Genomic DNA, 27,452 nt, shown 5'->3' on the forward strand with positions numbered 1-27,452 from the left:
TTACGCCACTCTCAGTTTTTCTCCTTGCCTTGGATATAGTGTGAGAAGACCTTTGTGTTTCCCAGCAGTATAAACTAAATTTACACTGCAAAAAGCACAAAGTGGGGGAGAAAAATAGAGGTGATGAGGAGGAAAATGTTGGCTAAAGTGAGCTTTCTGTGTAGCCTTGCAGAAGATTGAATCCTTCTAAACAGCAAGATCTGAGATGTGTATGGAGAGGCTCTGCCTCATTGTACAGAGGTGTGCACATGTATGTTGCATGTTTTCATGCTCTATTTTCTGGGATCAGATGTGGGTTTGTCTGCAGTTTGGGTGTGGAGGGAAGTATTGAAGAGTATCTTCGATTATCCCCGATTACTGTGCTTTGGTTCCTGTGGAGTGACTTGGATGATGTGTGCTGGATTTCCACCTAAACCAGTGGTTGCACTCCAGCAACTTTGGACATTTGGTCATGAGAGCAGACTTGAGGCAACCTGAAAAAGATCCCTGAAACACAAGAGATGTCAGGATTGAATCCATAGCACTAATTAAATGAAATTCCTGCTCCTTTGGGGCAGCAGTGCTGGTCAAGATAGATGATGTTCCCATCATTGACACCTACTAACATCCTGCTTTTCTTGTGTTTGGGGATACCCCTGTGGTCCAAACAGGTGTACCCTCAGGATATTGCATGTTATTTTCCTGAGGAAGTAGAATCACAGAATGGTTTGGGTTGAAGGGGACCTTAAAGATCACCTACTTAGACCCCTGCCATGGGCAAGGACACCTTTCACTAGATCAGGTTGCTCCAAGCCCTGTCCAACCTGGCCTTCAACACTTACAGGGATGGGGCAGCCACAGCTTCTCTGGTCAAAAAAGTACAATTGCAGTATCCCATTTTTAAAGCAGCATTATCTATCTGTCTAATCTATCTATCTTTTTTTTTTTCTGTCTGTGGTTTAAAACATCCATTAACAGTGGCCTTACGGTCTTCTGTTGTCACTCAGGATCTCAAGCTTATCGGGTAGTAAGTTTTGAACCTTGTCACGGTTTTCTGATTAATTACTTACTGCAGTTGTTTTCTTTTTTTCTATATAAATATCCCTGCATGTTTTCTGTAGGATCTGTTTTAGTTTCAACCACTTTGTTACATTTTAAACTGGCAAGGTTAGAATCATAGAGTCATTGGGGTTGGAACACCTCTAAGGTCATCAAGGCCAACTGTTAAACTAGTTGTGCTAGTTCTGACTTAATTTTTTTGATTAGAGCTCAGAACCTGTGTTTTCTTAAAATATGATAGAAAAGTTAACTTCTTTTCTTTTTAAATTCAAACGCTTAAGCCTATTGCTAAAAAAAATTCTCCAACAAAGAAACAGATGAGAAAGAAAGAAGAATTCCAGGAAAAATTTAGGCTAGGAAAAAATAGAATCATAGAGTATGCTGAGTTGGAAAGGACCCATCATGATCATCGAGTCCAACTCCTGGCCCTGCAGAGAAAAGAAGTCTGAGGAAGCTGAAGAGACATGATGTAGCAGTCAGAAGTTACAAGATCTTCCAGATGAAGTATTATAATTATGTATATATTCTTCAGAAGTTAATAAAACTCTGTAAGCTGTGCCAGAATCCCTAGGTAAAATTAGACTTTCACACTCAAATGGGCAAAGAAATAGGGGGGAAAAAAAGCCCTAAATAAAAGAATCTGGTTGATATCCTTTAATTCTCTTGCGTTTCCCTTCTGTATAGGTAAACGGAGTCCAACTGTATGGAAAATCCCGGCGGGAGGCAGTCACTTTCCTCAAGGAAGTGCCACCCCCATTTACACTGGTTTGCTGTCGGCGACTCTTTGATGATGGCACTGAGTCACTTGTGGATGAGCCCACCGTGGGAGTTTCCCTTCCAGAACAAAAGGTAGACTTCTCCTGTCATTCAGTTGTGAAAAGGGACAATAACTTTTTGCAAAAGTGCATATATTCCTGAGTTTATACAGGTTGGTCATGAGAAACTTCATTGTTCTATAAAGACAAGGTAGGTAATTCATGGAGCTGCACTGCTGACTCTGTACATCCCATTCATCATTCCTACACTTAATAGGTGAGTGAGAGCTTTGAATTATACTAAATCACATCCTTGCCACCATTAGCTGATTGCTTTCATGTTCTGAGTAGGTTTATAGAACTGGAAAAAAAAAAGAAACTTAATGTTTCTTTCCGTCATGGAAGCTTTAAAGTCTCAAAAGAAAGCTTGACACTTGTGGTTGTTCCTATTTGCAAAAGTGTTTACAGCTTGGCTTCTCATCTTTTCTGATAGTCTGGCCTTTCTATTAGCTGTCTGTGGTTAAATCTTTTATGCTATTTATTTTTCCTTTATGCATCTAATGGGACAGCTGAAGTTCATCAACATGTAACAGGTTAGTAATATTATAACAATTAATTAATTAGACTAATAAATGCGTGTTTGTGTGCCAGGTTGGGCTCTGATGCTCAAAACATGGTCCCAGGGGAGTACTCAAGGCAGCAAGCTGGAGAAAACTATATTCATAATGTTTAATGAAGTTTAAATTCCATAAAAGGTCATGTTTTAGGGCATGTATGCACCATTAATAATCAAAATATAGAAGGAATAATGTTTTTAAAGAACTGAAAGAATGATGTTTTAACTAGAGCTTTTATTTTCCAGGTGAAACCTGAGGAAGACTCTAACCCTGAGGAGGAAGAAGGAGAATTAGCATTATGGTCTCCTGATGTGAAGGTTATTGAACTGGAGAAAGACAAAAATGGTTTAGGATTCAGCATTTTAGACTATCAGGTATACTTTTCTATATAACTAAAATTCCTTTGGTCCTTTTTCTTGTCGCCTTAAAATGTTTTGTAATGTTGATTCCTGGGTAATTGACTTGGCACTTGGGACTAGAAGCTATAGGGAAAAGTAGTTTATTTTGAGGCCAACTCTATGAAGAATAGAGTGTTCTAAATCAGTCTGATTGTTGGATGTGATAGAGTGCAAAATCTTTAATCAAACTCCACCTTATAACCCTGAGTTTAATGACTAAATGTTGGAGGAGGTTAGTTCTTGTTGCATTTTGTTTAACTTGGAATGACTTTTCAACTATGAGAGTGGCAAGTGAACATTCTGGGACGTTGGAGCATCAGTTTGTATATACCAAATGTAAAGAGTCTTCTGCTCTTTCTACCCTCAGTACCACAAATCTCCTTTCATTTATAAATGGAATAAAGACCCTTGCTGGTCTGGGAACTTTGGTATCACTCAAGTCACAAATATTCACTCTTTGAGTCAAGCCCTGAGAAGTAGAGTTTGCAGAAGGAGCCTTACCAGGACTGTCCTTCACAGTCCAAAGGGAATGTCAGGGCTGACAGGTGAATCAGTGTTGCAAACTCAAGTTTCTGCAGACACAAAATTGCTTTAATACATTTATATTATTTGTTAGGTGGGGTTGATTTTATCCTTAATTGTTTAACTCCTTAGAAATCAACAGTCTTTAACTGGGGAAAAAGTCTACTAAAATTAATGAATCCTTCTTTCAAAAACATTGACTTCAATTAAATATATAGGAACTCTCAAAATCTGTAGTTAAAATGAAATGTTCTTTGTGTTTCTAGTCAATGTGATATATTTTTTTAAACTTCTAGTCATCATATTTATAAGGAAATAGAATAGCTGGATCAGTCTTTATAATAATATACACATCACATCTGAGTGCTGCCTAAACATTGTAGTTTAATGAAATGTGTTCAACTGTTGTGCATAAATGTCAAGTGATATAAAATTCACTTTTTGATACAATAAGGCATGAATTGGGAATGAATTAGAAGAAAAAATATTTGAAGTATTATGCAAAACCATTATTTCTATATTTTACTAGTGTGATTTAAGATTACTGAAAATAGATCCTGTTAGTCATTTTCGCTGACACATGTTGTGTTGCAGTGCCAGCTTTACTGTAGAGTTGCTGGGAGTCTTTACAGAGCAGTAATACACAGATTTGCTTTTAAGTTCTCATATAATCAGAATTAATGAAGGCTTTAATAGCAGGCTTTTTATTTACTTATTCGCAGATGCAAATACATGAGCAATGTTGTGGTACTTTCAGCTAAATTTAAATACATTCTAATCAATTCTAAATGAGTGGTAAACCACTTAATCTCAGATCTTTATAATTTCAAGATATTTATGTATAAAGTATGCTCTTTTGTTTGGGATTTGCCTCTTAGATCTTTTACACTTTTCATCATCTGCAGATTAATTTTTATAGAGAGATATCTGTGACTGTGTGTGTGTGTGTTGATGTAAATACATCCATCACATCCTTGAGTGCAAGGCAAAGAAAATAAATAATTGTCCATGCTACATTGGAGGCAAGAAGAAAAAAACTGTATGTGGTTCCTGGAAGAGTGTTTGGAATTCTTAAAGCAGATTTGCTGAGAAGCACAGAATTACAGCAGAGTCTTTAACTGTGGCTTGAAGGACCTGGAGACCTTTCTTTAAAAAATGAAAGGTGTTGTTTTAGGCACATACTCTTTGTTTTACTGGAGAAAATTCAAACCTTATAATGGCAAATGATACTTGCATATACTTGCACTATATATCCACTTTGCTCCTTATGAGCAATATGATTTTTAATTTTTTTTAGATTTTTATTAAGAGAAGATGGATCTTCTCATGCCCTGGCTTCATCATCAGTGAGACCAGCCTTGCTAGGCTCCCGTTAGTGAGGGGAGGAAAATCCTTTTTAAGAGGAGATTTTGAGCAGAAGGCCTGTTTCTGGTCCTGGTAGTTACACACACAAGGACTGACTCCCCATCCATTACAGAAATTTAAGGAAAGTTTGATGTTACATACCGGACTGGGAGGTGATGTGACTCTATCCCAGGTTTTTAAGATCAAATTACTTCTATAGCTGTTAGTTGACATGGCACTTCAGAAGTATTGGAAGGACTTCAGAAAGATCAATAAGAAGAGTGGAGTGACATGAGAGTTAAGAAATGGTGAGGCACTAATATTGTCCCCCTTCAAAATGACGCTGCAGCAATTAGAGACCAGGGTGGTTCCAGTGCTCTGGAAGTTTCTTCCTACTGCTTTCCATTCACGTTTGGTACTTGTTTTGAAGCACAAGGCTTTTTACCTTTCCGTCTCAGTTTGGATTATAGAATTAGATGTGGTGCTGAATGCTCTCGTGGCATAGAATTTATACTATTTGTCATTTTGTTTCTCAAAACTGGCTGCATGCTCAGCATAAAGGATGTTGTGCCTCAGTTGTCCTAAATGCGGCACTTCCCAAGTCACGCTCTGGGAAACAGAATTAATAAAAACTCTTTGTGAAGTAGAACAGGAATCTGAGTGCGTAGAAAACTGAATGCTGAGATCGAGAAAATTATTACTCTGGCATATTAATTTTTAATGGGCTGTCTTTCTAATAATGTTTCATCTATCAAATAAATGATAAGCATATCCCAAGTGACTTGCAGGATATTCCCAGAAATGTACAAGCATAATTCCAATGCCTATATAGTTTAATGAACTAATTACAAATTAATTATACCAATTATGCATAATCAATACTATTTCTACTTTGTCCTGTGTTTTCTTTTGTCTGTCTTTAGGGATTTAAAGGCTTCAAACAGCCACCTTCTTTTTTTTTTAATAAGGTTTGTGCACACATTCCTAAAACTTTGGGGTACCAGCAGAAAATAGAGTTATCCCCTTTGCTATATCAGGACTGTATTTATATAGGAAATTCTTCATCTTCCTGTGGTCACTGTATAAAAGCAAAACCTATTTCCCCTTCTGAATGTCCTAATTTGGAATTACATGGTAGGAAATCTAAGATCTTTGAAAGCTGCTGTCCTGGCAGCAAGGTCAATACTTGGTGAGAGGGGAGGTGGATGAGAAGGCTGGTCCTGTGTATTCTTGAAATGATGTGTTTCACTGGATTTCTTTTCCTTCCAGTGTGATGGTTGTTTAAATAAGAAACACGGAAGAGGTCTTAAAATGAAATCTTCTGTGTATTTGTCTTTTGTCATCACTGTCTTGGGATCTTGTCAGATCTCTTAGGCTAGGCATTGCTTTTTCTTGATGATGCTTAGATGAGATGCCTGCAGAGGGCTTTTAGCCATAAAAAGGTGTCCTGTTCAGTCTTCTGGCCAACTTCTCTATGAAGTAATATACCCTACCTCCCTAATTTCCTTGTAATTTCATTTGGAGAAGTTGCTCTCCTTTCACCTCTTAACTAACTTTTATGTAGTGTTGCTGGCACAGTTAACGGCAAGTTTTGATGGTGAATGAGGGACCCAGTGTTTGGGATCATCTGGGATGCAACGGGCTGTGTATTTATTGTTCTATTGTATTTATTTGTTCAGTGTATTTATTGTTCTTTGTCAACAGACCTGAAAGTATCCAGCTGAACAGTAGTTCTGTCTAGCCTAGAATTAGTCATAGAACCATGGAATCACAGAATGGTTTGGGTTGGAAGGGACTTCAGTGCTTATCCAGTTCCAACCCCCTCCCATGGGCAGGGTTACCTTCCACTAGACCAGGTTGCTCCAAGCCCCATCCAACCTCCTAACCAGCTGTTGTTACTGGGACCAATCCCTTTTTCTTAGAAAGAAATTCAAAGATATGTCATCAGGTTAAAATAGAGGAGAAATGCTGTCTGAATGTAATGGTGATCCCAGGGTGTTAGAGCAAGAGGAAAGAAAAATCCCACTAGGTGAAGACTTCTAGAGAAAAAGAAGAAATCAAGTAGTATGGAAGGCACTTTGAGCACTGAAACAGTGTTTACCAAAGAACATGCATTGCAGGCCAATAGATTCTGTCAGTAATGTTTTACAAGAATATTGGAAAAACCACAGGTAGCTGAATTGCAGATTTCTTGAGGCAGTATTGACCAGAAGGTAACTTAAATGGTCTGATGAGCTTTTATCAAATTAAACAAAAAGCTGAATGGACTTTATGTGGAGCTTAATTTACTGTGCTTTGAAGTCAGAATCTTATTAAAGCAGCTGTTTCAGAGTGTGTGAAACTGGAGAGGGTGAGGGTTGGAACAAGGAGATTTGACATTTTACACAGCTCTTAGGAATGACTGTGAAATGCTGTTTCTCCCTGTCTGTGCTGAAAGGTAGGTCCCCAGTGCCCAGGTGCTTTTTGCACTGTACCCAGCTGCCCTATAGACCTGTTGGGCTGTAGGAGCTCATGGACTCATTGTTCCAAGTGGTTCATGGAAGCAGGAAGAGGCATTTCAGCACTCCGTGAGCTTCGTGTTACCCAGACCTGAAGAAGCAGTATGAAGTGTGCTTGCTTTGGTCTGCCTGGGTCAGTGCTCCAGGGGTGTTACTCTAGTCTAGCAATAGAAATCCCGCAGCTGCCTTATCCCTGGGCTTCACTTTATTATCAGTAGCAGTTTTTTCTTACTGTTGAACCAAAGTCTTCTTTGCTGCACATTCAGCAGGTTATGTTTTGTCCTTCTCCCAGGGAGCATGGGAAAGAATTGTTTTCTCTTTTCTAACAAAATCACTGTGTAGTCATTCACGGCAGGAAGTGAAGCAATTTAAGTGTCTCCAAATATCTTTCCTCTTTTCTTTATGCCCCAAACAAACAGGCTCCAGATGTAGAGTTACAAAAAAGCAAACTGACTTATTTGTAGAAGGTGGTATTCAACTAGATTATATTTTTTTTTCCTTTCTTGGTCTGTTCAGCAGTGAGATGCAGGCTGGAATGCTTTGACACGTTGCTGGCTAAACGTTTGCCCTCTTGTGATAATTTAAGCTTTGTCTGTCTTGTGATAAGTTTGTTATGAACAAAGAAGCATATTCACGTCTTTGTTAAGCACATTTTCACCTGATCATGTGATGGAAACCTGTGGCTTACTGGCAAAAGCTGCACAGCTGTATTAAAAAGCAGTTTTACAATGGCTATCAGCTTGGTACTGGGACAACTGATAAAGGCAGCTTTTCTCCCATCTCTACAACCCATCCACATTCATTAACATCAAAGTTCTGTAAGCCTCAGTACCAACTGTGTTGGTACTCATCTCACGGAGGATTTGCTTCTCTCCCCCTATGGGAAAGTTCTACATCCTTTAAATCATATTAAGCTGCTTCATGTGTAAAATAATTCTTAATAGTGTGTCATGAATTGAATTCAATGTAGCTTTTTGAAAAATTCTCTTGGAGTTCAGCTTAAATACTACTTTTCAGGACCGAAGAGCCTGTGAATGCAATTGAGCACATTCCCGGTAAAGTTTCTAGGGTGTTCATGATTAGTAGTTTCCAAAACCTCAGTGCAGCAGTACAAACACATTGGGAGACCAGAGACCACTTCAGTAAGAAATCAGACTGTGTATCTCTGTTGTGAGATACAGACAGATACACAGAAATAAATAGCTTGCTGAGGTACAGAGGAGCTGGAGAACTTGGAGGCAGGAAGTCACTTTAGGGCTTGGGTATTCCCTACATGGGGTTTGTGAGGGTCATCAGTCTCACTCTGAGAAGTTAGGAAGGAGTATCATAAAATCACGGAATCATTTAGGTTGGAAAACCCCTCCAAGTTGGACCTTTGAGTCAAACCGTTCTCCCAGTCAGGGGAGTTGTACAGCGTGAGAAGGTCCCCCTGAGCCTCCATTTCTCTAGGCTGATCTCCCCTGCTCCCTCAACCTCTCCTGGTACTCCAGACCCTTCCCCACCTCTGTTCCCTTCTCTGGACACGCTCCAACCCCTCACTGTCTTTCTTGTGAGGGGCCCAGAACTGCCCCAGGGTTTGAGGTGTGACCTCAGCAGTGCCCAGCACAGGGGGACAATCACTACCCTGGTCCTACTGGTCACACTATTGCTGACACAAGCCAGCTACCATTGGCCTTCTTGGCCATCCAAGCTGTGCACAGCCAGTTTCTCCAGGAGAATGCTATGGGAATCAGTGTCAAAGGCTTTACTAAAGCCTTGTAGACAACATCCACAACATCCAACTTTCACTCACTAAGTGCATGTCCTGATTTTGGCTGGGATAGGGTTAATTTTCCTCCTAGTAGCTGGTGCAGGGCTGTGTTTTGGATTCAGCATGAGAATAATGTTGATAACACAGTAGTGTTTGAGTTGTTGCTAAGTAGCAACTAGTCTAAGTCAAGGACTTCTCAGTTTCCCATGCTCTGCCAGTGAGGAGGTGCACAAGAAGCCAAGACAGTTGATCCAAACTAGCCAAAGGGATATTCCATATCATAAAATGTCATACTCAGTATATAAATGGTCAGGAGGGGCAAGTTGCTGTTCAGGGACTGGCTGGGCATGGGCCAGTGGGTGGTGAGCAATTGGATTGTGCATCATTTGTTCTTCTCAGGTTTTATTCCTTTCTCTCTTTTTGTTAGGTCCCTTTATATTTATTAGTATTAGTATTGTTTATTATCTTTATTCAGTTGTGAAACTGTTCTTTTCTCAACCATGGGTTATCCCAGGCAAAACCAGGGTAGCACAAGATGAGGCTGGTCAAACAGGACCTGCCCTTCCCAAACCTGTGCTGGCTGGGCCTGATACCCAGGTTGTCCTGTACGTGCAGTGTGATGGCACTCAGGGTGATCTACTCCATGACCTTCCTGGGACCAAGGTCAAACTGACAAGCCTGTAATTCCCTGGATCCTCCTTCCAGCTCTTTTTGTAGGTGGGCATCACATTTACCAACTTCCAGTTAATTGGGACGTCCCCAGTTAGCCAGGTTGATAAGTGATGGAAAGTGGCTCAGTGAGCTCTTTCATCAGCTCCCTCAGTACCCTTGGGTGGATCGCATCCAGACCCAGGGAGCTGTGTCTTAAGGGGGGTAGCAGGTCACTGACCACTTTCCTTTGGATTATGGGCACTTCATTCTGCTACCCATCCCTTCCTTCTAAGCGGGCTGGGTACCTGGAGAATAATGTGCCTTACTGTTAGAGCCTGAGGCAAAGAAGGCATTAAATACCTAAGGATTATCTTCATCCTGTGTCACTGCATTTCCTCCTGCATCAGGAGAAGGATAGAGATTCTCCTTAGCTCTCCTTTTGCTGTCTTGTAGAACAAATTTTAGGAGCATCCCTCCTGTCCTTTGTGAGCTGCAGCAGCCAGTGCTCTGGACAATACCTGAGTTTGCAGAGAAACTGGAGCATTACTGAGAACATCTGTTTTTCTTTGCTTTGTCGCATATCCTTGTTATAAATGTTGAGCAGTATTATTATTATTAACCTTTAGAAATGTTTTCCCTATTCCCCCAAATTCTCCAATCTGGTTGTTCTTTTTCATTTCCTGCTAGAAAGAATAGCTTTTAATAAAAACAAAAAACCCCAAACCAAAGAAATTCATTATTATTCCACAGATGTCTTCTGCCTGCGAGAGAAGGCGAGAATTTAAAGGGACAAAACTGTAGCTAGATTTTCTGTGAACCACTTGGTAAGTTTTAGCAAGAGTAAGATAATGTAGATGAGACTAGAGGAAGCTGTGCTAAGCTAAGCTTAGCTGTGCTGAGGTCTGTCCTTGAGCATGTGGAGACGATGGAGCAATGGGCACTTAAAAACTGAGCCCAGGCAGCTCCAAATCTGTTCTGAAACAATGAGATTTGAGGTGCATATTGGTGCTGATGGATAAGGAGGAAGTATCCTGAAAACTCATGGAGGTTATGAGGTATTTTGTTTTCTTAATACCTCACCCTTCTAGAGGATGCTGCTCCCCAAATCCCAGTAGTTCTGTTGTACTTGGAGTTTTTCTGTCTGTTCTCACTGTGTCTCACAGTAGCCTTCAACTTCTCTGCAACCTTTTTGCCTGTCCTTCAATCTGCCCCACCATCCATGCTATTCCCCGTCTTTGGAAGTGTTCCAGGACAAGTTGGATGGAGCTCTGAGCAACCTGGAGAGGAAAATGTCCCTGGCCATTGCAGGGATGTTGGAACTGGATGAGCTTTAAGGTCCCTTCTGACCCAAAGCGTTCTATGATTCTTTGGGCCAAGTCACTGTTTGCATATCCTTGTTGCAAAAATACAGCCAGTCCTGTGTTCCCACTTTTCTTTTGCAGCTTTTTGTAGCCAGTCTTCCATAATTCCTGTGTTTGCTGTTTGTGAAGCAAGGTCTCCGTGCAGAGGAGAGCTGTGGTTTGTGTGAAAACACATCCTGTGCTTCCACAGGCTGTTCAAATTACTGAGGCCAGCACACTTCACTGGTGGAAGTGCTGCTGGCCTCTCGGGGTGGATTTTTAGTTCAGGAATTCTTTGAATCTGAAAGCTGTCAAACCCGCAACCTGTGTTAAAATCCACTGACTGCAGGCTGTGTAGGTGATACCATTTAGACTTTTTCCCTTGGCTCATTGGCATTTTTTTCTTCATTCCCACACATCTCTATCCCTTCTTTATCTCATCACACAGTGGCTTTCCTCCACTTCCTTATGAGTTCAGGGATTTTTTTCTTATCTCTTTTGCTTTTCCCTGTAGTCAGCACTCAGTATGTTTTTTCTGGAGCTGGAAGGTCTGAAAGTCTAAGATATTAAGAGAGTCTAATGAATGTAATCCCTGTGACTTTAGCTCTGTTGAGAGCAAATATGAAAGACGGATAAAACCTTAGATTGATTGAGAAGTTTGATAAATTAAAAGATAGTGACGTGCACCTGAGTCCACTGCACAGTGACACTTTCAGAACTCTCATAGTCAGTGCCTATCTTTGATCTTTTTGTTTGGAATAGCAGTAGTGTTTAAGACCTCTTCCTTTTGATCGTTCCCTGGGGCCACTTTGGTCCCAGCTCTCTGCTGCGTGTCCCTGTTGTGCAGGAGAAGAGCAGGGACTGTGCTGTGCTTCCCAGCTCTGCCAGACCCACGCAGGTTTGAGTCATCGCTGGCCACCGTGTTCCTTCTTGCTGGAGAAGGTTGATATGATTTCAGATCCCAGATGATGAAAGCCTGGTGTGGGAAACCCATTGTGCCACCTCCTCCTCTTGTTTTGCTGTTCTCCCTCCTCCTTTGGGTGGGGCTCATGTGTGTTTTGTTTCTGATTTATTTTTTTTTTCCCCTGTGAATTCCTGTTTCTTTGCTGACATTTCCCACAACAGAAGTTTTGATTAATGCCGGCTGCACACTAGAGCTTCTGAAATTCATTGCTTTATTCCCTCACTGCAGATCAATAAATAGTTATGTTTTATTTCCAGTGCTTTGCCTTACATTTCAGCAAAGTTCAGCGTTCCTCCTTGAATACTGCTCTGTATTTAAGTTTGTGTTGCTTCAGCATATCAGCCTGTAGTTTATTTCTTCGGTACAGCCAGAGGCTGTGCGTTGTGTAATCTTCTTCCTGAGTAGTCCTGCTGACTGCAATCTAATACGAGTAGAAGAGGCAGAAGGAGGTCTGAAACGCTTCGAATTTCACTCTGATGCAGTGAAAAAAACCAAAAACTAGTTGAGCACTTTCTCAGGGATGTTTTTCCAGGCTTTAGAGTACCTTTGGCAGTTCCTACAGCCAACTCCTGTAAACGTGCTGGAGTGAATGAACAGGAGATTTAGACCTTGAGTCTCAATTCTAAATTGAGGCCACCTTAAGGAGGGAATCAGACCTCACTCACAGCTGGCTCTCCCCCTCTTCCTTGTCTGTTGGGAGGTACTTAGTGCTTTGAAGAGGCTGCAGGGTGCTTATCAGTCTTGACTCTTGCATTCCATCGGCATTGTTGATGTCGAGGTGGAGGGTGGCTCTGCAAAGCGATCAACTGGCACTTCATAAAATGAGAGCGTGGATGAGTATTTTGAGTAATTTCACAACACTGAGCATACAGGTACATTACTCATGTGCAGTTCTACCTTTGTCCTACATAATAGTAACGCAAACATAAAATGCTTTTGGTTCTTTTTACGAGTGTATTTTCCTTGTACAGCATCAACAGAGTTGTGTCTCAGAGTCTTCCAGTCTGGTATCTTATTCACTGAAGAGTTTTAAATATGGATATGTATGTTAGACCTGGAAGTGGTCCCATGCAAAATGTAATGAAGCCGGGTTGCTCTGACCTCTGAGCTTGAACACGCTTGTTTTGGCTCTCTCACAAAAATCTGCAGTATACAAATTTGCACTTGTAAAAATGTTCAGACAAATCAGAAAATGGTACAGGGAAAAAAAAGTTTCAAATTGTTTCTTTTGGGATCCTTCACCATGCTATTTTGGATGTGTGCTTTTGTGGCAGCAGGCAGTTTGTTGCTTGAAGAAAGCTGAAATATTCTAGGAAGTCAGGCTAGCTGGATTTAGATCTTAAGCGATGCCAAAACTAATATAGCCTGTAACTAAGTGAGAGTGACTTTACACAGGGAATGTCAGTCACCCGTGGCTTTGTCTTACATTTTCATATGAACCTTTCAAAGAGGAAAACACAAACAAAACCCCAGAAAACTTGGTAGCTGCTTCCATCCAATGGAGTTGTTGCATCAGCCGGGTTGCTCCTCATCCTCAGCCTAGTGAGGGTCTGCTGGGGCTGGGGGCTGGACAGATGGGGATGGACTTGCTGGAGCATGGAATGCCTGCAGTGGTGGGAGCTGGGCTGGCCTGGAGTGCCCTCTCTTGGCTGCTGCACACCTCACATTTTAGAAAGGACGAGAAAGAGTCAGTCTGGTTTATCATTTCAGTTTTCCAGTGTGATGGACAGAGGTAAGCTGCGTTGGTTCTGTCTCCAGGTTTGCTTCCTAAGGCACTCTGACAGCTGAGCCTGGTGCCCATGGCAGTCAAATCGCTTGAAGCCACAGTAAAGTTACAGGTCCAGCACTGCATGTAGGACTCTCTTAACTTGCTGCTCCTGGGACTCTTAACATTTTAGGAGAGCTCAGGTTTTTAAGAGACCTCATACTGCTCCAAATCCAGGGATCCCAGAGGCAGCAACTGCAGTGGCCCCTGCTTGACTCTCCAGTGCTAAATGAATCCAGAACAAATGAGGCTCTGAAAATAAGAAGAAAAATTTGACACCTGGACTCCAGGAAACATTTGTGGATTTTGATGAGAAACATGAGGGGGGGAAGGGAAAACCTATGGTTCAACATAGTTAAATATATGGTGTGCTAAGTATGAATAAATTGTGACTATTTTAAACAAGTTCATATACTCCATGGCTGGCTTGGGCACAAAGGGAGAGACACCAGCTACAAAGTACAAGTTCTTTAAAGGGTTACCTGAAGGCCAGTGGCCTGGGCTGCTGAAGCTGCATGGCAGGGGGGCAGCTTTCAGGGTTTATACAAGTGGCAAACTTTTCTACATGTAATTCTTTCTTTTAAAAAAAGAGTTTGTGTCAGTGCTTGAGAGTTAAGGGGGGTTTTCTCCTCATAGCTTTACTTTGCAGTCCCGTTCCTTTCCTCATTGTTTATAAATGATTAGTTTGTGTAAAGGAATCCTGCAGTAAAGGTAAAATTTCCTCTTTAATGGTACCAAGCCTGGTTTATGATGATCTTGGAGGTCTTTTTGACTCTTAATAATTCTATTATTCATGTTGATTTCAAGATGACTGAGTTGCATGGGGCTGTCTAGTGCACTCTCCCTCTGCTCTAATGCAGTCACATAATAATTTCTTGAATTACTGAACTTGAGTCCCTTCTGTATCCCAAGTACCTTTGCAGCAACATCTCAGCTCTGGGTTTGGAGGGAGGGAGTTTCTCCCCAGTCTGTAAATGAGCCTTTCACTGTGAAGCAGAGCTGGAAATCTGGTCCTGACTGCTAGTAACTAAAAATCACTTACTATATGGCTTAATGTTAGCTAAGTAAAATGAATCTAGAGCCTCAGGGTGGGTGTGCAGTCACAGCTAGTGCTGTTTAGTAACTTGGAATGGTTTTAGCTGGTCTGTTAACACGGAGACAGCCCCAAAAGCCCAGTGTGGGAGTGAACTTGCCTTTTAACTATTCTAACTATATACAAACTGTACCTTTTGCAGTTAGTATAGAATCTGTTTTTCATCCTGGTGCTAGCCCTGCTTTCTTTCAAAAACAAGACAGCAACCCACACGGTCCAGTTGCACTCCCCATTTAGAAAATGGGGATGCAAATTTGATGTTTGCTGTCTTGTTTTAGCAGGTGGTGTTCTTTAGGATGGTCTTGGGCTCAAGCGTAAATCATAAGGCAAGATTTAAAAAAAAAAGTGTTCCTTTAGTTTTGATAAGGAAAGCACCATGCAATCCACAGTTGCAATATGTTTACATAATTTAATATGTTTACATGATTGTACAGTGAAATTCGGTAGGTCTGTGTCTTCTTGTTCAGCTTTTGTTGCATTCCTTATGGCAATGGCATTGTGATTCAGTCACTGGGATCAAACTCAGGTTTTACAGCACTGCTCGTGTTCCTGCCTTAGCTCTCACTGTGCAGTTTATCCCTTTCTTCTCTCCCTGTGCAACAGCTCCCTCTGCTTGAAATCAGCAGTGGAATTGTAACCCCTGTTTTCTGTTTGGCTGGACAACAGTTTTTAATATGGGCTCCTTTTTTAAGAAGATTTCTGCTGCTGCTCTTCATGAAGCAATTCCACTGCATATTGTGAAGCAGCAAAAATAACCACATTGTCCTCAAAACTTAACTGCATAAGAGCTGTTCCTTTGCAGGAGTTCTCTTCATGTTTATCATGAGGATTAAAGCTGGTTGGAACACTTTTTTCAGCTAAATTATCTCTTAACAAAACACGATGATTTACTGAGCAAAAATGTTTTTATTTCAGTGATAAGTTGAAACAGGACTGTTTCTCATCAGAAATGCAGTAGTTAGACCTTGAATATCTGCACATAAAAACTAATGGTGAGATTCTCATATCCTACCTAAATGGTTTGGATTCAGAACCCAAAAAAAGAGCAGCTTTGGATCAAACAGAGCAGGGTTTGAACCTGATCCCCAGTCCTCAACCAGTACCATAATTACTGGACCAGTCATTCACTCACAGAATTTTTGTCAGCTTATCTGCATGTATAAGGGTTTGTTTTGTTCATTTTTTATCAATATAGCTAAGCTAGCAAAAGTCATATTATAAAAGCTGTTGTGTCAGCAAAGGGGTCGTTTTGCTGAGAGAGCTTTCACCCATTTAGGGAACCAGCATAAACCTTCCTTGCCACGGCAAGATGAGCCCATGATAGGAAAACTTGCTGGTTTAGTTCTACAGTAAAGCTTTCCTAATGTGAACAGTGCCTTGCTTGCTGGAAAATGGCTGTGTTGACACAATCCTGGGTTTGCAAGAACATCCAAAAGGTTATTTTTAATTTGCATTGAAGCAAACCCCGAGACTAAAAACACCTCAAAAGTCTGTGTTTGTTCTATGGCTGTTGAGCTGGTTGGGGACAGAGGCAAAGCCCGATCTGAGCAAAGGGCAGCAGTAATTTTAATTGTTGAAATTCAACACTTAAAGCGAAACCTTTTTTTTTTATAAATATTTTGTAATTCCTATGGATTCTCCTTCTGAACTTCCTGCGTTTTGTTTTGCTTCTAAAAATTTCCAAACTGGATGCAGTGCATGGCTCTCTTGCTGTTGGAAACACATGGAATCCTTCCCCTGGGCACTGTGTGTGGCAGGTTTGGGCACAGACAGTCAGGCAAACGGAGCTCCTTGGCACAGGTTCAGGAGGCAGAACACAGAGAGGCTTCTGGGCTTGATTATCAAGACATGATACTCATAAAGAAGCTTCTTCTGTGCAGTGCGGATACCCAGGGTTTGGGAAGATTATAAAATAGCAGGATTAAGCAGTAGAACAGGAGAGAATTATTGCTGATACATGTTTACTTGAATCCAGCTTCATCGTGGCTTTTCCTGCTGAACTCTAATTTCAGGTCTCTAATTTCAGCCTTTTACAGATATTACAGTCATTGCCTCATATGTTTGCACATACCTTAAAAAACATGTGCCCTTGGAAAGCAGTGTATAGTCATATAAAAATAAAAGAGTTTAAAAAGCATTCCTGTTTTCAAATTAACACTGAGGTGCTGAATTCGTGGTGGTCTTTGTGATTTGAATTTTGCCCTTTTTTTATCCCTCCCATGCCCTGAGTAAGATGCAAGTCCTGAGGGAAAAACAATCCACGATTATGCACTTGGAGACCCAGTGCATGCAAGGAGCATTTCTGAACTCTATGAACCCTTACCAAGGGGGAGAAAAGCTAATTGTAGTTTTAACAAAACAAACAAAACAAAAATTTAAAAAAAAATTGTTTTGTGTCTTTTTCTGCCACTGTATAATAATTTATAGTAATTTCAGTTGGATTGAGGATTGGTTTTGAAATCGTTGAATGCATGACAGAAATGGTACAGGGCACAAATCAGAGGCTACTTCTGGAAAAAAATAAGTGAAGTTAATATCTTTACATCAGTTTACAGCCTCATCAATGTGTATGATATTTTTCTGCTTCACATTCTCTGTATCCACCACTGCAGTGTTCCTTGTCTTCAGTAATAATCTTAGTTACTCTTCTGTTGCTGTCTCCTGTACCCCGTTAAGGGAGCTTCAAGGGTGGAGAAAATGTCTTTTATAAGTTGTCCTGTGCAGTTGACAAAGCAGAAACACTGCAGTAACAGAGCAAATATAAACCGCTATTTCTTGAATGTTTTGGGTTTTAATTTTAACTTAATATTTTTAATTAAATTTCTAATCTTGCAATGGTTCCTTTTACCATCAGTTTTGATGCTCTGGAGCTCTCAGGTGACGTGCAGAACGGTTATTTTCTGTGACATTAGCTCGTCCCAGGCTGGATGGAGGCTTGTGGAAGGGTGCCAGTGTTGTTGTTCTATTTGCAGGTTGGTCTGGCTGTGTCTGTGTGTGTGTAAGGAGAGGGCAGGCAGGGTATCGGTCACCTTTCAGATTTGAAAATTTCTTAATGGATTAGGCAAGTGATGGAATATCTTTCTTTTTGTGAACTGTAAGCCTTGGCAGTATTAGGAGACAGTCTTTTTTTAATATCTCAGCAGACTTCAGTTCTGTAGCATTAAATGATGAACGTGCTTGAGTGCTCTTTACATTCTCCAAATAAACATCATCCTTCAAGGTTTTCACTTGGGGTTTTTTCAGTTTTTTTTTTCCCTCCCTCCCCACAGGATCCCTTGGATCCAACAAGAACAGCCATTGTGATCAGCTCCTTGGTGGCAGGTGGAGTAGCTGAGCGTGGTGGGGAGCTGTTACCGGGGGACCGCTTGGTCTTCGTCAATGAGAAATATTTGGACAGCGCCACTTTGGCAGAGGCAGTGGAAGTGTTGAAATCTGTGCCCCCAGGTACAGTTTCTCTTGGAATCTGCAAGCCTTTGGTGGTAAGGACTGATTTTAACTTTTTTTTTCCTTTGATCCTGTGACGTGTTGACTGCACTGTTGTATTTGGGGGGAGAATTTAGAATGGAAGTATGTGTGCATTTGGAAAGCAACTAAGTTGCTGTGCATACACCTTGACATGTCCAGAAATCCTGGCAAATGGGCATCTCAAAGTCCAAAAGGTCTGGGTCTGACTGGAAAACCAGCATCCTCAAGTTCCTCCTTAAAGAACATCCACGTGGAATCAGGAGACGTGTCTGGGCAAACCCATGTGCACTGTGCATAGGTGTAACGTGGTTCAGGCAATTCAGCAAATCAGTTAAATATGTGCTGAAGTCCATTTCACTCTAAGACATTGCTAAGTGCTTGCTTGAGCTCCACTGACATCAAAGAAACTTGATCTGTTTGAAGTCAAGACTGTAAATTCAAGCAGAATTTCCTTTTTCTAGAATCAGGGCTTTGGAACAGACAGTAGTTTACTGGAGAACGCTGCACTATTGTTCATCAAGGGCACCCAGGCAAAATTAATTAAAGCCCCAGCTAATAGAAAGTGCTTGTAATTCAAAGTGGTAGATGAGTGGTGAAATAGGAATGTAGGAAGGCTGTTAAATATATTCTTTTCTTTTCTAAAATGTGATATTTCATTGTTCATGTCCTTGTATTTGTCTTTCTTTCCAAAACATCTCTATTTTTTAGTGTATCTGAACCAGTATCTTCAAAAAATAGACACTGTTGTCTTCATCTTCTCCATTTATGACTTTCCACTTTTATAATTCTGTAACTTTTTCCCTATCTCTTTTCTAATGGTTGATTCTCTCTCTCCCTTTTAATTTATTGAAAAATGTGGGAATTTTTTTGTTGTTTTCCTGACTCATCATTTGGATTGCCTTCTCTAGGGAGAAAGCAGAGAGGAGGAGAACATGCACAGTGTGGATACCAGCAGCATTAGAACCAGCCCTGGGTCTCCAGAACCAATAGATAACACTAATTTCTCAATAATACTTGAAGCGCCACAGGTATTTGGTTATTTTTTTCGTTCAGCTTAATTTTATACAGACAGGAAATGATATTTTAAAGTAAAAAATTAGTATTTTTTGGAGATAAGGCCGAAGTATTGTGTAGACTTCAGGCTGGATCCCCTCTGAAAAAGCCTCTAACAGCAAACTGTGTGCAAAGTGTGTTGCGAACAGGGAACACTTACCAATGCAGTTCCCAGACTGCCTTATCAAATTTATTATGTCATTAAAATACCTTAGGTTACCTTGGATATGAAATAAGAATGCTGTGTTATTATTACCCATAAGTAGTAGGTTCAGCTTTGCAAAAGAAGTAAGGTAAGGAAGGAGAATGCTTTTAATTATAACGAAGCAAAACAAAAAAGTAGTTTAGTGTATAAGTCACACTTGAAATATGTTCTTCTTTATAGCCTTCTGATGTTCTTTGGAGTGATTTCTTTGCCCTCTTCCTCAGTTCTCCTCTTTCTTATTCTCTGTGAAAATAATTCTCTTTATTGTGGGAGGATGTGGCACTAAAGATAGTGAGAAACTCAAATACTGAGGTAATAGGCAATAATATTGCAGTACTCACCAGTGCAGAGTTAGAGACATGTGGATATCTTTTAATTTTCATCTGTTCTCAAGCGCTTTGCAGACTTCACACTGGTAAATGCATCCTTTTTAGACCGGAAAAGACAATGCCAGGATCCTCCAGAACTGAAACAGGAAGAAAAATAAATTCTACATTTTCTTGTAGCTAAACATATTTACCTATCTCTGAATGCAAACATTTTTAATACTGAAATTGCATATTAGAACCACCAAAAGGAGCAGTATTATGGGGCAGATGTAGGTATACTATGAAGAAATTAATCTGGGTAATGATAAATGATATTTACCAATTTTCATGGTGTAAAATGGAGTTTGTTCTTTTACAGGTGCATAGGAAGGGTTCCTGGCAGAGAATTAGTCCTCTGCTAGCTCAGATTGTTTCTCTGCTTCCTAAATAAAACTAATGTTACTGAGTATTTTTAAAGAAAGTATTTTATCTAAAAGTCCTGCTGAATATAGAAACTGGACCTAAGAGGCGTTTGGTTGCATTTTGTTTCACCTCATGTATGAGAGCATTGGTAGTGGCTAAAATTTCCATCCATTCATTATCTTATCTGCTCACATAAGAGCCAAGAGTGGTGCGTCATGATGGCTCCCACTCTGATGTGCTGACAAAGCTGAATTTCAACCAAAAAAAAAAAAAAAAAAGGAACTTGGATATTTTATTTGCTACCACAGTAGACTTTATGTCATATTTGCAGCATTCCCTGTGCCATTGGGAGCGTCTGCTGCTGCAGTGCAGCAGTCAGGGATGATACAAAGCGAACTGCTGGATCAGTAACACAAACTGTGTGTGGTTCTGAGCTCAGGCAACTGTTTTATGTAATGATGGAGCTGGTGGAAGTGTTGGGAGAATGATGCTGCAGGATTGAAGTGAAACTAAATGGAATAAAGATGGAGAGAATTAGGATCTCTTCAGACAGGGTGTTTTGTGAGATCGAGGTACACAAGTCAAATAGCTTAAAGGAACATTTAATGCTTATGAAAAGTTGTGCTGATTTCTAGATTGCTGATGTTCTGCTTTTGTGCCAGCTGGTATTGACTGCATTGTTTTCTCATGCTCTTGTCTCTCTCTTGTTTTCTCTCCTGCCTCTCACTTGAATTGTACAAACATTTTGGCAGCATCTGAGGGTTTTTCTTCTGCATTTGTACAAATGCAACAACACAGGGTTCTGATACTAAAGGTCAGAAATGGTTCAGTACCTTAGGGAGTCTGGGAAGGGGCAGGAAGCAGAAAGAAAAACATTTTTAGTGAGGAGCCCTGAATCTGTACATTGGTTTTGGAATTTGGGGATTCAGGGCCTTGAAGATGGGTTTGGGCATTCTTCAGGCCACACAGACTTGGTGGCCTGACAAAGGAAGGTAAAACCTTTCTGTGTGTAGCACGTTTCTGGTTCAGGCATAAAATATCTGATGCCTGTGCAGACTCACTGTGAGCCAATGATCAACACTCCGTTCTATTTGGGAGAAACAGGGAGCACTGGAAACTGGGGAGGCACACGACAAATCCCAGGAAAGGAGCTGTTGAGTGAGATCTTTCAGTGTGGATTTTCATACCTTTTCTCTTGGTTTTGTTGTTTGTTTTTGGCTTTTTTTTCCTGTGACTTGAATTTAATAGAAAAGTGAGCACTGTTCCCTTTAAAACAGAAAGGGCATTATTTAATGATCCTTTTATATCCTTTTCTTTGAGTATGTGGGTCATCCATTTCCTCTCTGACCCAGGTCAAATATTGTATGGAATATCCAAGGTAGTGCAAAGGACTGTGGCTTTTGATTAGTGGGTGTTTTGGGGTTTTTTTAATTGCTGATATTGTTGCATGAGCAAACTCTTCAGCTATTTTTTATTTAGCTGATCATATTGTAAGAAATGTACATAAAACAGGTAAGTCTGAAACACGGAGATACTTTAAATGGATTTATATATACTTTTTCCTATAGGTTTATTACTGTTAATTAATAATTTTCAGTCCCTAACTTTTTTTAAATGACTGCAGCCATATCTAAGCTGTGCAACTTTAATTCTGTTATATTTAAAAAAATTCATTGCACTGTCTACTTTTGGCATTAAAATCATAAGTCAGTCTGTTTTCTTTTAGAAAATGCAAAAGGTAGAAGATTTTCACTTTAAAAATCAGGATGTACTTTTATGATGAGTAAAAAACCATAGTTTTAAAAGAGTTAAGAGGAAACATAATGTAAAATCTGTCTATATTCCTGTAATGTTCTGTGCAGGGTTTCAGAGATGAAACACCTTTTAAAGAAGAACTTGTTGATGAACCACATTTGGACTTGGGAAGGTCATTTCAGCTTTCTCAAAATGACGATGAGGATGAGAGGGAGTCCTGGGAGATGTGTGAATTCCTGAAACCCAGAACAGAAGACATGGATGAAGAACGGGAAATGCTGGTGGATGAGGAGTATGAAGACGACTTCCTGAAATACAAAGCATCCTGTGGGCAGAAGGCAACTCCAGACAGGAACCTCGATACAGAACGATGGGCAAAGCAACTAGAGAGTACTGAAATACAAGACTTGAGATCCAGTGTTAATTTAAGTCCAGAACAGTCCCTGGAATATCCATTCAGTAAAGATCAAATGGTAAGGAATGCTATGCTGGTCTCAGTGGTGTACCCTGACCATGGAACCCAGACCTAAGGGCAAAGTCTAGACCTAAACTCTGTTTAATTTAATTACTTAGGTACCTCTAACGGAAACCTTCTGTACGTTTTGGAAGGTTCTTTTGATTACTTGTTGGATGCATGTCAGTAACGGCAGAATGTCACTACATGGTTTTAATAGACATGGGGCTTTGCTGAAAGGAAGTGAAATTTTTAATCCAAATCACTTCCTTTAGCCAGATGATAGTGCAGTTGAGTGAAAAATGATATGGTGGAAGCAATTGTAACAAGGATATTGGTGGATAAAGGAGTAGGAGAAGACAGAGCTTCAGGTAAATTACAGAACTCCCGTTTATATGTCCTTCTCAAGTATTCTGAGAGTTATTTTTTTCCTCCTGATTCTTTGTTCATTCCCTTACCAAAGAAAAAAAGTGATAATATCAACCTCCCATGCACCAGCTTCTGAGATGTGTGCTTTTATATCCAAAAACTGAAGTGGAAAAGGATTTAACATCACAGCCACAGAGAATTTCAGGTTTTGTCAGGCTCGTCCCTTTACGCACTATGTGCATAAACAGGCTAAAATGCAGCTTCTACTGAAAGTTTTATACCAGAGTGCATGATATTAAATTTATATATCTGTTACTTATAAACAACAAATGAGCAGGAGTAAAGAACTTTTTGTCTGAATTACATCGAGAGAAAGATACAGTTGCTTTATATTGCAATTGAATGTCACATTTTTCATGCCTCTTCTTAATACAGTGCATAAATGAGCAGTTAGTATTTAAATAAGTAGTTAGTATTTCATAGTTATCTGAATAAATATGAATGTGGCTGAGAAAATGTGTATGTTTGCTGTAAAAATTAATGTTCCTGTCAAATACCTCTGTGTAAGTTAAAACCATTGCTTTCTAATTTTAATTACTTTTTTTCTCCTCTGTGAAGTGTGAAGAAAATGCTACTATAAGGTCACTCTTTCCTGAAACCACAGCACACAGTGGTTACCAGAAAGACATCTTTGATATTGAAACTAGTCAGTCGGAAGAAAAAAGCAAGATGGATTTAGGTTTGTAAGAAGCTTTTTCTTTACCTTGTAATTTCATATTTACAAATTTGAATTTTATACCAAAACACAAATTCTTTCAAATAATACAACATTTAAATGAAGACTTTTGCAGGCTCAACACAGTCTGGGCAGGTTTATATTAGAATTTATGAAGAAATTCTTTAATCAGAGGGTGGTGAGGCCCTGGCACAGGTTGCCCAGAGAAGCTCTGGCTGCCCCAGCCCTGGAAGTGTTCAAGGCCAGGTTGGAATGGGCTTGGAGCAACCTGGTCTGGTGGAAGGGTCGAATGAGATGAACTTTAGGGTTCTTTCCTGCCCAAACCATTCCATGATTCCACGATCTTTACACACAGTTGTCACAAATGATACTGAAATGGGCTGCAGCTTTGTCCTGCCTGTGGAAATCACTTTATTCTGTGTAGCCAGTGTTTGCAGGAGGACTCCACCTGTAAGGAAAATAGCTCATTGCTGTAACATCTCTCAGGATTATTTCTCAGTCACTTTTGACTGCTAACTGTGTGGATTTTTGCACTTAAAAAAATTTTTAAAAATTAAATGACAGGTTCTGGAGGTGACTTTACCACAACCACAAGTTTGCAGGGGAACTCTATAGTAGATATTGCCCCATATCTTGGGTTTGTAACGTGTGTTCAAGAGCAGAGTTTCTCCTTGTCAGATGGCCAGACATGGAAGGTTAGAATTTGGTAGATCATCAGGGAAATAAATTTATCAACCTGGCTGAAGTAACACTCCCTGGTCAGGAGGAAGGAGGTTGGCCTGTTTACTGTCTTTGTCACCTGCACCTGTGTAGCAGCCACTGTGTGTGAGCTACAGTGACACACTGGAGCTCTGGTAGTTCCATTAATGTTGATGCTTCTATCACCAAAATGACATCAGTCTTCCCCAGCACGGTGGGATTCAGTGCTGGAGCAGGGCTCTGCTGTCCCTACACAAAGGATAGATTCACCATTCCTAACCATATGTTTTTGTGAGGAGCATCTGACATGTGAGTTGTATTTAAGAATGTCTGAGTTCCACAGAGATCTGATGTTTCCTGTTACTACTTGACTGTATGTACATCAGAAGCGAGGTGCTATAAAAAACTGGTTAGTGTGGTTTAAATTTCCTTCAAAAATAAATGTACTGTATCTCTAAGCCTCCTGATCATCACACAACATCCACATTTCATAGAATTACAGAACCTGGAGTGGTTTGGGTTGAAAGGGACCTTCAAGTCCATCTTGTTCCATCCCTCTGCCATGTGCAGGGACACTTTCCACTGGACCAGGTTGCTTCAAACCCTGTCCAACCTGGCCTTGAACACATTTGGAACCTGGTGAGCTAAGGGTTTCAAGGATGATAACTGATCAGTGCAGGGACAGAGGAAGTAAAAATTCTCATCTACCCATTTTCTTCTTCAGGGACAAAGCTGCAGATTGACTCTAAAGGATCTGGGCTTGCTATTGATTTGGAAGCTATTGAAAAGGAAGAGCTAAAAGGAGAGAATGATGTTTTCTCTAAGAACCTGGAATCTGGGAGAGTAACCACCTTAGCTCAACCTAGAACAGTGTCATGCAGGTATGGAGAAATATTTCAGGTTCTGAAAGACTTTCAGTTAAAAATCTTAACTGTCTTCTTGCTTTACTTATTTACTTTACTGACTCATCATTAAAGGCTGTGCGAAATGCTAAGATACATTGATGACTTTTGCCCAAGGAGCTGAAGTTTGCCTTAAAACCTTAAAGCTTCCCATGTTTCCTCCCCTGAGTACTGGGCAGAAAGGTGTGAATGACTCTGCCACCTCCTTCACTTACTCCACGGTGAGGGTAGTATGGATGTGTCCTGGAGGAGAGGGATGTAGCCTTTACAGCAGCATTGGCCCCCCCTTAGCTACTTACTATAGCTCTGTCCTCTTGGTTTTCCCTTTCGTTTGTTCTTCCTTTTGGGAAGAGCAGTTCAACCATGGCTCTCTGCAGGAAACCTTAGTCTTGCCAGTGGTGCTGAGAAACCCTGAGCTGGCACTGTTTTTAGATATTCGCCTTATCTATCAAGTGTCCCAGGTTCCCCAGCAGTTTTGGGTGAGTAGGTAATGGAGCTTTTGGAGCCTGCTGATTCCAATCCTTGGTACTTCCCTAATTCATCTGTAATCTCCCCTTAGAGGGAAAGCAGCTCAGCAGTAAGGTGAGGGGATTATTCCATAGCTTTGGAACACACAGGATCTGTTCTGGTCTCCCAGCTGCATGATGATCTGCTTTCTGGTCAGCTAGGCTGGTTTTGGCATGTTTATGTCCCTCTCTAAGCATCGCGGCATATTTATCAGAAAGTAAATGTTAAAATTGCTTAAATAGTCATTTCAAATGAGTAAATGCAGTGCAGATTTGTATATCACAGAGCAGCTTATAAATTTGGTCTGCCCATCATGTTTATTTCTGGAGCATTCCTGAAGTACATTTAAACCTAAATACAAAAATTCCTGTCTAGTCTGTTGACTCTGTACATTTGGGTTAAACTGGACAGTGTGAGAAGGTGTTGCTGTCTTGCTGCCAGATACAAAATATGTAAGGAATTGTGACCTGGCATGGGTGCTGCCTCTTCTATTTTTTATTCTTCCCTCCCTCTGCCCCAAATTAGTGAATTACCCGAGAGAGAAGAAGGAGAAGGAGAAGAAACTCCAAACTTCAGCCACTGGGGACCACCACGGACGTATGTTCATATAATTACATTATTCCTTCCCATTTACCTTATGTCTTTTTTTCTGTGAGCCCAATTAGTTCTCGGTTTTTTTATTCCCCTCCTCTGCCAGTAACTTTAGGGTACTTGTGTACCTTGGGCTTTCCTAGATACAGTGAATTTTTAACAGATGTTCAACAGAATTATGCCTTCTATTTATACAGCTGACTTGGGAAAGCTTGGCTGGTTTACGTTGTGGATGACCTACAAGTTCTTGCTCATTTAATAACTATTAGGTGTGAACAATGCACATAGTGCTGCTGTCTCCCTTTCCACGAGTTCCCTGCTAAAATCCATGGCACAATTCCAAATTGCCAGGCTAACTTTTAGCCACATCCTTGTTGTATTGTTAACATTTTTAGGTGAATTGTTTTTATAGTTCTGAGTAAAATATGATCAGAAAGTTCCTGCTTAAGCTGATTAATGCAGTGTTCAGAAAGTTGTATGAAACACTGTAGTAGTTGTCTAGTGTGCCACTTGCAGGGCTTCCCATTTCCAGACAATTTGCTCAAGCTGAAAGAGGATGAGTGTTTACTTGAAGATCTGACTTCCTCTGAAAGAAAAAGGAAAGCCTCTGCCCAGTGGACCTGGATTGGCAACAGAATTGTGTTCTTTTTGTAGGGTGAAATCTACTCAGGGTAAAAACTCTGTTGAGAGCATTCTTAGGCTTCTGACTTTATCTCTTTACTCTGTTAAATCTCCTTGAAAGACCAGGAGCTTACATTTATTTAAAGATTCACATTTATAGTTTAAATAAACTGTTTGAAGATGTTAAACTACCACACGTATTTTTTCAGTGTTGAGATCTTCAGAGACCCTCACGTGTCTCTTGGAATCAGTATTGTTGGTGGACAAACTGTCATAAAGCGCCTGAAGAATGGAGAGGAACTTAAAGGGATCTTTATCAAACAAGTTTTGGAAGACAGCCCAGCAGGAAGAACCAGGGCTTTAAAAACTGGAGATAAAATACTTGAGGTAAATGGAGATAAACCTGCCTTTTTAGTCTAAGAAATAAAGATTGACTCAAACAGCTTTGGGAGGAGAGAGAGACAAAATACTACCACCACTTCATGAAGTATTGACAAAACTGTGTTTTTAAAACCAAAAGAAACCTCTGGTGGTGTCTTTTTTTTTTCTAAGGTCTAACTGTGGAGCTCTTTTAACATTCTCCTTTATATTTAAGAAAAGACATGTCCTGGTGTCTGAGGGGGAATGAA

The 27,452-nt window shown here is 40.4% G+C and overlaps 1 protein-coding gene across 4 annotated transcripts in view; it reads left to right on the plus strand.

Annotated features, from left to right (window-relative positions):
• Positions 1–27,452, plus strand: part of PATJ (PATJ crumbs cell polarity complex component) — a 148,993-nt gene that overhangs the window by 34,341 nt on the left and 87,200 nt on the right. For all 4 annotated transcript variants that reach the window (XM_050306309.1, XM_050306306.1, XM_050306308.1 and 1 more), the window contains 9 exons: positions 1,723–1,887; positions 2,656–2,784; positions 18,005–18,214; positions 19,109–19,228; positions 22,052–22,417; positions 23,386–23,506; positions 24,927–25,083; positions 26,137–26,208; positions 27,033–27,210. In XM_050306309.1, coding sequence (XP_050162266.1) covers positions 1,723–1,887; positions 2,656–2,784; positions 18,005–18,214; positions 19,109–19,228; positions 22,052–22,417; positions 23,386–23,506; positions 24,927–25,083; positions 26,137–26,208; positions 27,033–27,210 — 1,518 coding nt within the window. The remainder of the gene's footprint in view (positions 1–1,722; positions 1,888–2,655; positions 2,785–18,004; positions 18,215–19,108; positions 19,229–22,051; positions 22,418–23,385; positions 23,507–24,926; positions 25,084–26,136; positions 26,209–27,032; positions 27,211–27,452) is intronic.

The sequence above is a fragment of the Myiozetetes cayanensis genome, unplaced genomic scaffold, assembly GCF_022539395.1.
Source record: "Myiozetetes cayanensis isolate MyiCay16 unplaced genomic scaffold, myiCay2020 scf12, whole genome shotgun sequence".
NCBI classification, from domain to species: domain Eukaryota; kingdom Metazoa; phylum Chordata; class Aves; order Passeriformes; family Tyrannidae; genus Myiozetetes; species Myiozetetes cayanensis.